This window comes from Equus przewalskii, chromosome 13 (genome assembly GCF_037783145.1).
Source record: "Equus przewalskii isolate Varuska chromosome 13, EquPr2, whole genome shotgun sequence".
Lineage (NCBI taxonomy): Eukaryota > Metazoa > Chordata > Mammalia > Perissodactyla > Equidae > Equus > Equus przewalskii.
In genome coordinates this window covers 7,996,575-8,008,707 of record NC_091843.1, presented here as the reverse complement: position 1 = coordinate 8,008,707, position 12,133 = coordinate 7,996,575, and the positions used below count along the sequence as shown (strand labels likewise).

The following is a 12,133-nucleotide window of genomic DNA, read 5'->3' as shown; positions in this document are numbered from 1 at the left end:
ATAAAAATGTTTCAAAAAATAAAATTACGAATACATGTACACTTTCATTAATGTGATAAATAACAAAATCTAGTGGTGGGTAAAATACCCCCAATATTGAAACACGAAGAGTTTAAATGATCTATTGGGATCCAGGCAACAACTGTAGAGTGACACGAAAATATAGGTGCATTTCTACTGATGACATAGTCACAGATGTTACTGGTATCACTGAGGGTGTCGCCTTCATTCATAACGGAATGCGATGCTAACTTACCGTTGGAGGTTAGTGAGAAATAAAGCCATGCCATCCCATTTCCAAGTTCAAGGACCCTGTGAAATCTACCCACATTTAGAACGCCTCTGCTAGTCAGCTTTCCCAGCCCCAGAGCACCTGTCTCCTTTCCACCCCAGCTCAGAGTGCACCGCTCTGTCCCAGCAGGAAATGAGCAGCCCAGGCCTCAGACCCCTGCCCTGGCCCACAGCCCCACACCGGTCCCTGTCACAGCCCCTATGCTGTGGTGACGCGTTCCAAACAGATGGTGACCTCTGCGAGGACAAAGGCTTTCTGGTCATCTCAGCCTCTCTCCGGTCCAGGGCCAGGCCTGGCCCGGGGCAGATGATAAACCCACATCTGTGCAACTGACCGGCAGCCAAGGATGGCCCGAAGCCACAGGCTGCTGATTCACACCTTGGCTGGGGAGGAGGAAATGGTGACGCCACCCTGGGTTTCTGGCTTTCTTTGCCAGTGCAGTAGGCAGGGGGTCCATACAATTCTGCCTAATTAAGCAGAACAGAAAATATTATCCTTACGTGCTTTAAGGCAACGTTTCCCTTCAAGTCTGCGGGGTGAGCTGATTGTACCCTATTTACAGTAGCGATACGCAGCACAGCTGAGTGTGATCCTGGGCAAACGGCTCCACTTCCCAAGCCTCAGTTTCCACATCTGTGAAATGGGCTATTAACACAACCCACCCAGCAGAAATCTACTGTTTGCGCCTGTCCAGGGTCCCCACCGGCTTCTTCCAACTACAGCGCCCTGAATCTCCTACAACCACCACCCCTCCCACTATTGCAGTTGCAGTGGGCCTGTCTATCACAATATCCCGCCTTTGCCTGGCCAAGGGATGACCTGCTGATCCGGCTGTGCCAATCAGATTCTCTCTTCCTGGAACAGGACTCTTGAGTGGCCAAAAGGACTGAGGGATGGAGCAGCTGCCTGCAGCTGGAGATGCTCTGACGCCCACTGGCAGTGCCTACTGCCTGGATGCACAGTCCTTTCTGTGACTGGGCGAGGAGCTATGCCCTTGATTCTGCCAGAGCCGTCTTTCCAATGCATTCCCTATAGCTTAAGTTAGCCAGGTTCATTTCTGTCACTTGCAACCCGAGAGTTCTGACTAACACCCCTTATCACACAGAGCTGCTGAGCGGATTCAGTGACACGAACCATGAAAAGCCTTGAGCGCATAATAAGCACTCAGATAAATGATGGCTATACTATAATAAGAATATAATGAATTGTTATAAAGCCTTGAGAATAAAACAAGTCTGGAGTTCTTTAATCCCTCCCAAATTTCAGAATTCCTCCTGGCATTCACAGTCCCCTCTAATATTTTCCATCCTCCCTCCCTCTCTAACTTCACCTGCACAGTCAGCACACGGCCCTCCGTTTGGCAGGTGCTCTGCCCTCTCCATTCTCCTGTGAAAGGCCTTCCTACCCGCCATCAAGCCCGGGCGTGCCCTTGAGTACCAGCTCCTCCCAACTAGTCCAGTGACTTCCATCTTGGACCCCACGGTCCTGAGCCCGGCCCCCAGCCCGTGTGCACGGGGCCACGGCCTTCCTGAGGGCAGGGTCTCTGCCTTCTGTCCTTTATGTGCTAGGCCCAGTCAGGAGCCCTAGATCCTTCCGGCCCCCAGCTACCTGTTGAGCGTCATCTCCATCACTCAAATCTCTCCTGCTTTTTGCAGACACGCCACCCGCCAGGGTTTCCACTTCTCTGCCCTCCTCCACGTGGCAACATCCCTCCCGTAATCAGCCTCGGGTCACCGCCGCCATGCTGCCTTCTCCCATCCAGCTTTCCCGGAACCCAAGGGCGCGGGCGTCTTCTCAGCCCCCAGTCCCAGGCTGGCGCTGAAACACCATGTCCACCTGTCTGCATCCCCGGTTCGACTATCTATACACCATCCCCATGTTTCAAAGTGCCTGCCCCTGGAGGGGCTTATGTTTGTTCTGTGAATTCTCAAGAAACACCGTCAATCTTACAAAGGACGAAGGTCCCTTGGTTGTTGTAATTTTTTTCTTTTTTTTCTTTCTTTTTTTTTGAGGAAAATAAGCCCTGAGCTAACTGCTGCCAATCCTCCTCTTTTTGCTGAGGAAGACTGGCCCTGAGCTAACATCCGTGCCCATCTTCCTCTACTTTATATATGGGACGCCCACCACAGTGTGGCGTGCCAAGTGGTGCCATGACCGCACCCGGGATCCAAACCCGTGAACCCCGGGCCGCCGAGAAGAGGAAAGTGCACACTTAACCGCTGTGCCACCGGGCCAGCCCCCTGCTGCTATTTTTTGAAAGTTGTAGTTCCAGCAGTATTGCCAGATAACATAAAGGATGCTCATTAGAATCTGAATTTCAAATAAATGAATAATTTCTTAGTATAAGTGTGTCCCAAATACTGCACATTTATCTGAAATTCAAATTTAGCTGGGCATCCTATATTTTCATTTGGTAAATTTGGCCCCCCCAAGCCCGGGATGGCCTGAGACGGGCCTGCATAGGCAGGCGGCAGAGCTCCACCCCAGGCACGTGATGGAGGCACCTCGAGTCCCATCTCCCTTCAGCACTCAGATAAGGCCCTGGGCGTGGGCTCACCACCTCCCTGCAGGCTTGCATCTGGCCCAGCAAGTATGGGGAGAGCACCCTGCATTTGGAGAATGGGGCGGAGGACGATGGCTGTGGCAAAGCCTGGGCTGGCAGGCTCCTGGCAGAGTCTGGAGCAGTGAGCTGCACCAGCCCCTGCACACCGGCCCACTGCCTCCTGAGTCTGTCACAGCAGTCAGCTGCCATGTCATGGCAGGGGGTAGGGGTGCCAGGTCCACCCAGGGTCCAGCTGACCCCCTTGACAAAGGATCCGGGAAAGGGACCACAGGGCGCTCGCTTCTGGGCATCACCCCAGGCCAGGAAGCTCCGAGGATAACCGTCCGAGCAGCAGTGTCCTCAGGCATCCCGCACACAGCTCCGTTAACTGCCCCCGCTCCGAAGCCCCACTTCCCACAGAAGGCTCAGGGCCGACAGCGAGTGAAGGACAGAACGAGACTAGAAGCCAGCCTCTGAGGGCAGAAGCCACGCTCGCAACCTTCCAGCCTTCTCTTAGCGAGCCTCAGCTTCTCTCCTTCAGCCAAGGGTGGGTGCTCGCAACTCACCGCTTGTACCCACCAGGCTGACAGGACACGAGGCCAGTGGCTTTCCTTCCTGCAGCTGCAGTAACCCACAGCTGGCCTTCATCTCCAAGCGGAAGAGAAAACTGAGTCATGCAAAGCAAGACCATTCCCTCTACTGCAGATCTTTCTCTGAGGACAAAAGCATGCACGATTTGTAACCAGGGTCTGAGTGTCCTCGAGAAGAAGTACCGCGAATGGTGCGGTCCCCCGGTCACTTTTTTGGCAGTATGATAACTGTGTGGCTTGCTGACTCCTGGGCACCTCTGGGTGGGGGACAAGGGATGCATGAAACACCCAGGGGAGTTGGAGGTGGGGCACACCTCTAAACTGGATGACCTTTCTGGTGCCCCTGTGACCTTGGGGTACAGACCGTAGAACTCAGCCTGCCATTCTTCCCAACCCTACTCAGCTGCAAGTGCTAACAAAGGAGGGCAGGGCCGGGACCACCGAGCACAGAGCATTTTAACTAGAAAAGCATCTGCTCAGGGCTTCTCTCGTGGTATTTTAAACTCACCTCTTCCCACTGCTGGGCTCTCAGACTGCAAAGCCACATCCAGACACCTCCTTCTGTGGCACAAGCAGGGCAGGAGTCCCCGAGGCCAGCGCCCCCCTGGGGGGCACAGGCTCTCTGAGGAGGTGGGGGCCCCACTGCTTCAGGGCAGGATGTGGGAACCCGGCTGGAGCCACCTTAGTCTGGCACTGCTTCTTGTTTAAAATGAGCATTTGCTATTTTTTTAATTTTTACTGAAAACAGGAATATGTGTTCACTGCAGAACATTTGGAAAATAGAGAAAAGCACAGATGAGCAAAAAAAAAAAGTGACATATATTTTATCAGCTGTATTTCTGTGCTTATACAGACGCACGTTTTCATCCTTCATTTGTCATCAGGTGGGAATCAGCCCGAGCATGTTGTTTTGCAACCAGCATTTACTATTTAATATTCCCATGACAGAAAGGGAGTGCATTTGTACCATCTTGATGGTATTCCAGCCTGTGGATATGGTACATTTTATTCATCTTGTTCTCTACTGATGGGCATTTCTGTGGATATCAACTTTACAAATTTTTTTTTTTTGAGGAAGATTAGCCCTGAGCTAACATCTGCTACCAATCCTCCACTTTTTGCTGAGGAAGACTGGCCCTGAGCTAACATCTCTGCCCATCTTCCTCTACTTTATTTGTGGGACAGCTGCTACACCATGGCTTGACAAGTAGTGCACAGGTCCATACCTGGGATCCAAACCAGCGAACCAGGGGCCGACGAAGCAGAACATGAGAACTTAACTGCTGCACCACTGGGCTGGCCCCCCAACTTTTTTTTTTTTTTGGTGAGGAAGACTGTCGCTGAGGTAACATCTGTGCGAATCGTCCTCTATTTTGCATGTGGGACACCTGCCACAGCATGGCTGATGAGAGGTGTACAGGTCCATGCCCAGGATGCAAACCTGTGGACCCTGGGCCACCAAAGTGGAGTAAAGGAACTTAATCACTACACCACTGGGCCAGCCCCTATGGATACCAGCTTTTTACCATCATAAATGACACCATGTTTGCACACTGCTAACAGAGCTCACAGTTATGGACCCCACATATGTGCTAGGCCCATTTAATCCTCATATCAGCCCTATGACATTGGAACTATTATCGTTCCCACTTTACAGATGAGGAAACCAAGATGCAGAGAGAGGGTAGGTAATTTGGGTGAGGTCACACTGTTGGCAGGTGGCAGAGCAAGGATTTGAAGCCAGGCTTTCTGTGCCTATCAGAAGCATGGAATGGCACAGACTCAAAGTCTGAACTAAAGTGGCAGTTAAGTAATCTGAAGATATGACAGCTGCCCCACCCCGCTTTGATTCTGAGACAAGTGCAGGAGCTCAGGGTATACGAGAAGCAGGCTGGGACATCGCCCACTGAGGACAACCTGCCAGGTGGGGTAGGGGCGTGGCTCCTTGCACCCATGGGCCAGAGGGAGCAGGACGGCACAGTGGGGCTGGTGAGGTCCACTGTTTTTCAATCAAGAGGAGGCAACAGCCATTTTTAAAAACCCACCCAACGGGCCTTAATGCCTCCCGAGGGCACTGCCTCAGTGTGACACAGACAGGGCAGGACAGAACCCACTGTGCAGCAGGCCGGAAGGCTCAGCCTTGCTCAGGGGCTTATCCCAGCGGTAGCTGGGTGTCCCGCTGGGGCCGGCACCCATAAATGCCTCAAGACGAAGGAGCAGGGAAAACACGTCGCAGGCCCCCAGGGCAGCGGGCAAGAAAGAGGCAGAGGTTTGCATCACGGACATTATCAATAACAGTATTTTTCAAGAATACTATTTCATTGAATGAGTGCCTTTTACACACGAGGCCTCAGGCTCAGTACTGTGCAACGTGAGTTACCTTCACAATAGCCCTAAACTCATAGGTAAGTGTTAGGACTCCCCCCACTTTATGGGCCCTCAGGTAGCTCAGCTGCAAGGCTGCCCAGCTCAGGAGTGCTTGAAGTGGACTCGATGCCAGACCCTTCCATCACGAAGGTCGCAGTGGCACTGATGCCCCGGCAGGAAGGATGGAGCAGAGACTGAGTGCAAACACTGTCAAAGACGCACACAACAGTCTTAGAGGGAAGACACCGCGCTCACTTTACAGACGCGAAAACTAAGGCCGGGGGTCAAGGGAGTCGCCCAGGGCCACGCGAACTTGAACCCAGATACGTTAGACTCCAACACGCACGTTCTCTCCGCTCAGGTCTGTCGCCCTGCTCTGCGTGTTCCTGCAAAAGGGGGAGCGAGGGATGGCTGTGGGGAGGCACGGGGTGGCTGGGAAACAGAAGGCAGCCAATTCGGGCAGCAGATTCACGGTCTGTCCCAGACCACTGAGCTCGCCAGCCTGCGGCCTCAGATACGCTGAGACGGGAATGCCGATAATGCCCAATAAGGGTGTGGTCCACCCAGCAAAGTTGGCTGCTCAGAACAGTGATGCCTGGGCTCTGAGCGCCTGGCAAACAGGGGACAGAGGTTTCAAGGCTGGCAGCACAGGGTCTGCCAACCCATGTCTCCAGGGGCACCATCCAACCAGGGCGTCCTGGAGCGAGAATGACTGAGGGCTGGTGGCAGCCTGCACTTCATCATCCAGGCTGAGGGACCAGTGAGATGAGGGAAGGGCCAGGATGGGGCAACTGGGCTCCAGAAGCTTAAGTGGCCCACCCAGGTCACTTGGCTCAGGGGTGGGATCCCAGGGCTGCCACCTCTCCCAGACAGGTAGGCATCTGACTCAATCCCCACACTGCCATTCCCTGCTGTGTGACCTCAGGCATGTGCCTCCACCTCTCTGAGCCTCCAGTCTCAAGGGGAGAATGAGAACACTATGTAACTACCTGAAGGATTAGGGTCCTGCATATAAATAAATTGTACAAATTAATAGAAGACAAATAACCCGATATACTGAAAAAGGGGCAAAAGATAAAACAGGCAATTCACAGGGGAGAAAACTCAAACGGCCGATACAGGTGGGAAAAGATGTTCAACCTCAGTAGCAAACAGGCACTACCATGAGATAATATTTTGCACCCACCAGATTGGCAAAAACAAAAAGGTCTGACAATTCAGAGTATTAGCAGGGCACAGAGCAAAGGGACCCACAGACACTGCTCCTGGGGATGAAGATGCATGAACGCCAGGACCCAGCAATCCCACTGTGCATGTGGGCGCAAGGAAGCAGCTGCTTGGGAGTGAACTGCTAGGAGCATCCTAAAAGCCCCCAAAGGAGCTGGAGTAAACAGGAGAATACTGATAAATGGAATACTACACAGCAGTGAAAACGGACCGCAGCTACAAGGATCAACAGAGATCTCAAACGTGTACCGTCTTTACATTCAATACAAGATCTTGGGGAGTATTAAAAAGGTAAAAACATTCGAAGGTGCAGGCGGTTGGGGTGGGAAGGGGGTTGATTGCAAACGGGTGCAAGGAATCTTTTCGGGGGGTGATGGAAATATTATAAAACTGTGCTGTCATGATGGTTACACAGCTCTAGAAATTTACTGAAAAAGCCAGTGAACTGTACACTTGTAGCAGGTGAATTTTACGGTATGTAAAACATGCCTCAATAAAGCCATTAGAGAAGAAAAATTCTATCTGTCAGTCTATTTTAGAAACGTGCATGGGAATAACACCATAGGCAGGACCCTGATTTTTGGGGGGCAAGTGTTGGGGAGCGCCACCGGGGGCTTTATGTCTGCACTATTTTATTTCTTAAAAAATAAAAATAAAAATGATTTGAAACAAGTCTGGCAAAAGGTAAAGATCTCATAGAGCCCGATGGTGGAAAGACAGAGCTTATTTTCTTCTATGTCTCTGTATAGTTGAAACATTGTATGAATAGAATGAGCAAGCATCAATGTTAAAGGGCTGTTGTGACCACTAAATAGGCAGAGAGCTTAAGCCAGCGCCCGGCCCACAAGAACAGACCAAACTCCAGCTAGTATTACGATTCTTGCTGCTCTAACCACTGCTACCGTCTTGTTCCCCTTAACACCTCAAGACCTCAGGACAGAGCGGGCCGGCCCCCCCCGGGGACTCTCCCCAAGCCCAAGCACAGCCCTCTCTAGTGCGGGGAATGGGACGATCCAAATAAAGCCAGTCAAACCAGGCAGGCCGTCTTCCTCCCCTCAAGCCGGAAGAGAACCTAGCCCGGGAGCATCCCCCAGGGTGTCACACTTGAAAGCCCCCTTTCCATTCATTCAGAGGGCCCTGGGCTCTCGGGCAGGAAGGGTGCTGGCAGAGAAGGCAGCAGCGCCCCAGGTCTCCACCTCTCCGCCTCTGACAGAGGGGGCGGCTCCAGGGGAGCCCTCTCCAAACTGTATCACCGACAGCACTGTCACCAAGCATCCCCACCCACCGCTGGGATCTCAGAGGCCCTGGCAGCTTCTGCCCCTGGGCCCACTGATGACGTCTCTGCCCACAGGTGAAGGAACCTGAGGCCGGGCACGGAGAGGACGCCACTCTGATCGTTGGGAAGACACCATTTCAGGTGCACAGGTGGCCCAACCCTGAGCTCCAGGGGCAGATCTCCGATGACATCTACAGCACCTGTGACTCCTTCCCTCGCAGCCAACGGAGAGATGAGCAGGTGGTGGCCAAGGCAGCTGCAAATGGGGAGGGGGTGGCGGGAACTAGGGGCAGGGTGACTGGAACTCTCCATGAGTGATCTGTATATTCTAACGCAGTGTTTGGGGGGGAGAGGTATATGTGATTTTGCCCCCTCCACCCTCAAATGTGTGGAGACATTTTTGGTTGTCACAGTTGGGGAGGAGGATGCTACTGGCATCTAGCGGGTAGAAACTAGAGATGCTGCTAAATATTCTACAAAGCACAGCACAGCCCCCCACAAGAAAGAAAGATCTGGTCCCAAAAGTCAAGTGTTGAAGTTGAGAAATTCTGCTCTAGAGGGAAGTATCAGTGTTCATAATTTGCAGATTATAGAAGTTGAAGCTCAGGGAGGTAAATCGACCAGCCCAAGGTCACACAGCAGGAAGTGGCAGAGCTCAAGACTGTCCAACTCTTTTGCTCATGCTCCCTCTCCAGAGTGGCTGGGCCAGGTTCAGAAAGGAGGGTACCAAATGGGATGAAAGTCCAGTCCATGCCAACAGCCGCCTCCATGCCCATTCCTTCCAGGGTGGTGGCGGGCACATGGCTTGAGAACAGGGGCGGGGGCCGCTGGTGGTTTCTGGTGGGTTTTGGATTCCCTCCCATCATGGCACTAAATTTTCTCTGTTCCTGTGGACAACTCAGGCTTCAGTTAAACTCACTGCCCCTCTTAATCTGAGGAGCCCAGAAGGCTGGATAGAGGGGAGGGACCCCTTTGAATCGTAAGAGTCACTAAACCCACAGGCAGAAAAACAAGTTCTTGGTGAAATCCCTGCCCACATGACTTCGGTATGTTCCCAATGAGAGTGACATGGACACCATGGGGTAGGGAAACCCACACACAGAAAAACAAGTTCTTGGTGAAATCACTCCATGTGACTTCAGCACGTTCCCAATCAGAGTGACACGGACACCACGGGGTGGGGAGGCGGGGAGGCAGGCATCCGATGGTGACGGAACGCCAACCCTGTCCATCACCCGGTCCTTCGCCCCAGGAAGGGGGCACCCTAACTCCCATCTTACATCTCAGGATACTGAGGCTCAGAGGGGCACACAGCTAGCAAGTTGTGAGGCCAAGATTTGAACCCACATCCACACTTTAACATTTAGAGACTTGTCTCAGGGGCCCCTAAGAAGTGGCTGAAAGCTTAGAAAGATGCCCCTCAAAGCTGCAGAACCTTCAAAAAACTGGCAGGCAGGGACAGGACCCAGCAGAGAATGAAAATTCTCAAGGCGGTCACAGATGATGGCGGATGTCCCGGTTTTTAAGGGGACCTTGTTAGGGAAACGGAGGGGGGTGGGATCTGAGAAGAGGTGCGGTCTGGTGGAATGCCACTTTTTGGGGTCCAACAGACTTGGATTTACATCCCTGCTCGGCTTCTGACTGTAACCTCAGGCGAAGGACCTCGCCTCTCTGAGCCTCAGTTTCCTCCTCTGTCAACCGGGCTTGCGCGGCTCTGCCTGACCTGAGGCGATGGCGACGGGAGAGGCAGGAGGGAGCGCACCAGGGCGCCCAGGACTTGGTGGCTCTGTCTGTTCTGGTTTCGCCAGCTCACAGGTCCCGTGGGCGGTGGCGTGGAGAGTACCAGAGTTCCTCCTGTTGCCATGCTGGTAAAAAGTGTGCTCATACCAGTGAGGCAACTCAGCTACACACCCAACAGGCTCAAACAAGAAACCAAGATTTGGCAGCATTTGAAACAGTTAACCAAACAAAAAAAAAAAAAAAAAGGGGAGAAAAAAAGACAATTTAGCTCAGCTCTGGAATCAAGGGAAACTTCACTCTATTTAAAGATGCCACAGGTCCAGGAAATAGCTTCCCACCGCCTGGCTCGGGGTTGAATAACCGGCTGCCCAGCCAATAACAATACAGCCTCGCACAGCACGCCCGCTCCGCAGAGCGTGGAGTGGATTCCCGGCCATCTCCTCTGGCAATTGTATAGGCCGTTCACGGAGGGCATGTGGCTCTGCTGTATGAGAATGAGCCCCTTAAGAAAACGGATCCAAAGACGCCTCGCAGGGAGGCCAAGGAGCTGAATTCAGGCAGCCAACGCCCTCTGCTATTCATTGTTCTACACTTCTTTGTTAGGATTTTTTTCCCTCCCTCCTGCTCTTTTCCCCTTCCTGGTTAACTTCTCTGCAGCAAGGCGAGGCCACTGCCCCCTTCTCACCACCAGAGACACCACAGCCCCCTCCCTCCTGCAGACGGGCCACCCCCAGGCCTCCCCTGGGCCCAACATCCCACAGCCCGGGTATCCTCCACCCGGCACCTCTGACGTGGTCCCAGGGCCCCTTGGACCCCCGGATTCAGCTCCCAGGCTGCTAGGTGGAAGCCATTTCCCACCCGCGGGGCACCGTCTGCCCCAGGCCCACCTTCCAGAGGCAGGGAAGCCCTGAACGCAGCTCCCGCGTCCAGAACCTGCAGCCCCTTCGAGCCTCGACCTGCACATGTGCAAAATGACGCTACTGGCCCATTTTCTCAAGTCCTCCCAGCTCGAAACAAAATTCCCATTTTAGAGGGAGACACCAGGAGAAAACTTTCATACATTTTAAAACGTTGGGATGGAAGAGAGGGGCAGGGACCGTTTCCTTAACCTTCCAAGGTGCAGCCCTCAGAGGATCCATTCCCAGTGGTCTCCTCCAGAAGGACAGAGGCAGGCTTGGCGGTCCCTGGAGGGGCTACCTGTGGCCGGGCCCGGCGGGTCCGAGCGCCTCCCAGACAAGGAGGGGCAGGGCCGGCGGCCCGAGAACGGGCGCTTCTCCCTCCCTCCCTCTGTCCGTCCCTCCGTCTCCTGCACCGGCTGGGGCCAAGCTTTTCCACGGACGGGCAGCAGTGGGGTCGGGGTGACAAGGGGAGAACGGACAGGCGAAGAGGAGCGGCAGAGAGGCGAGTGGGGGCGCGGCGGGAGGACGGGATGGAGGAGAGCGGGGCAGAGGGGAGGGGGAGGGGAGGGGGGAGGGGAGGAGAGGGGGATCGGGCAGCGCCGCGGCGGGCAGCGCAGGGGGCGGCGGGGGCAGGGCAGGAGCAGAAGTTTGCGGGGCCGGGGGTCCCGGCCGCCCGGCGGCGGGCTCGAGGGGGCGTGGGGGCGCACTCACATAATGCTTGTTGGGCACCCGCCGCTTTTGCACGTCCAGCACCTTCACCTCCACGATGCTGCGCCGCGGCGGCATGGCCGCTCCTCCGCGGGCCGGGCCGGGGCGCCGCGATCGCAGCCGGCCGAGCACGAGCCGCCGCCGCCGCCGCCCTTCGCTCCGCGCCCTCGGCCGGCCCGCCCCCGGCCCGCCCCTCCGAGGGCCCGCCCCGTACCGCCCCGCCCCGCCCCCGGCCCGCGCGGACCCGGCTGGCCCACGTCCGGCCTCGGCCGGGCCTTTGTGCCGGCGCCGAGCCGCCGCGGCCGGGGGAGGGGCCGGCGCGTGTCCGCGGCGCGTTCCCTGATTGACTGGTCGATTGCTTCCAGCGCTCCTCGCTCCGAGAGCCGCCGTCCAGCGCGGGGTTTGAGGGCCGGGCTCTCCGGTTCGAATTGCAGCTCTGCCGCTTATGACTCTGTGACCTTGGGCGAGTTGCTTAACCTCTCTGGGCTCAGT

General features: G+C 54.8%; 1 protein-coding gene across 4 annotated transcripts in view; it reads right to left on the bottom strand.

Annotated features, from left to right (window-relative positions):
• Window positions 1-11,830, bottom strand: part of SH3PXD2B (SH3 and PX domains 2B) — a 98,218-nt gene extending 86,388 nt beyond the window's left edge. Inside the window, exon 1 of one of the 4 annotated variants that reach the window (XM_070569045.1) lies at window positions 11,645-11,830. In XM_070569045.1, coding sequence (XP_070425146.1) covers window positions 11,645-11,719 — 75 coding nt within the window. In that variant the 5' untranslated portion in view covers window positions 11,720-11,830. Of the gene's footprint in view, window positions 1-10,017 lie in introns of all 4 variants that reach the window. The other 3 variants (XM_070569044.1, XM_008509939.2, XM_070569043.1) reach the window with 3 other exon arrangements.
• Between the last annotated feature and the right edge of the window lie 303 nt (window positions 11,831-12,133).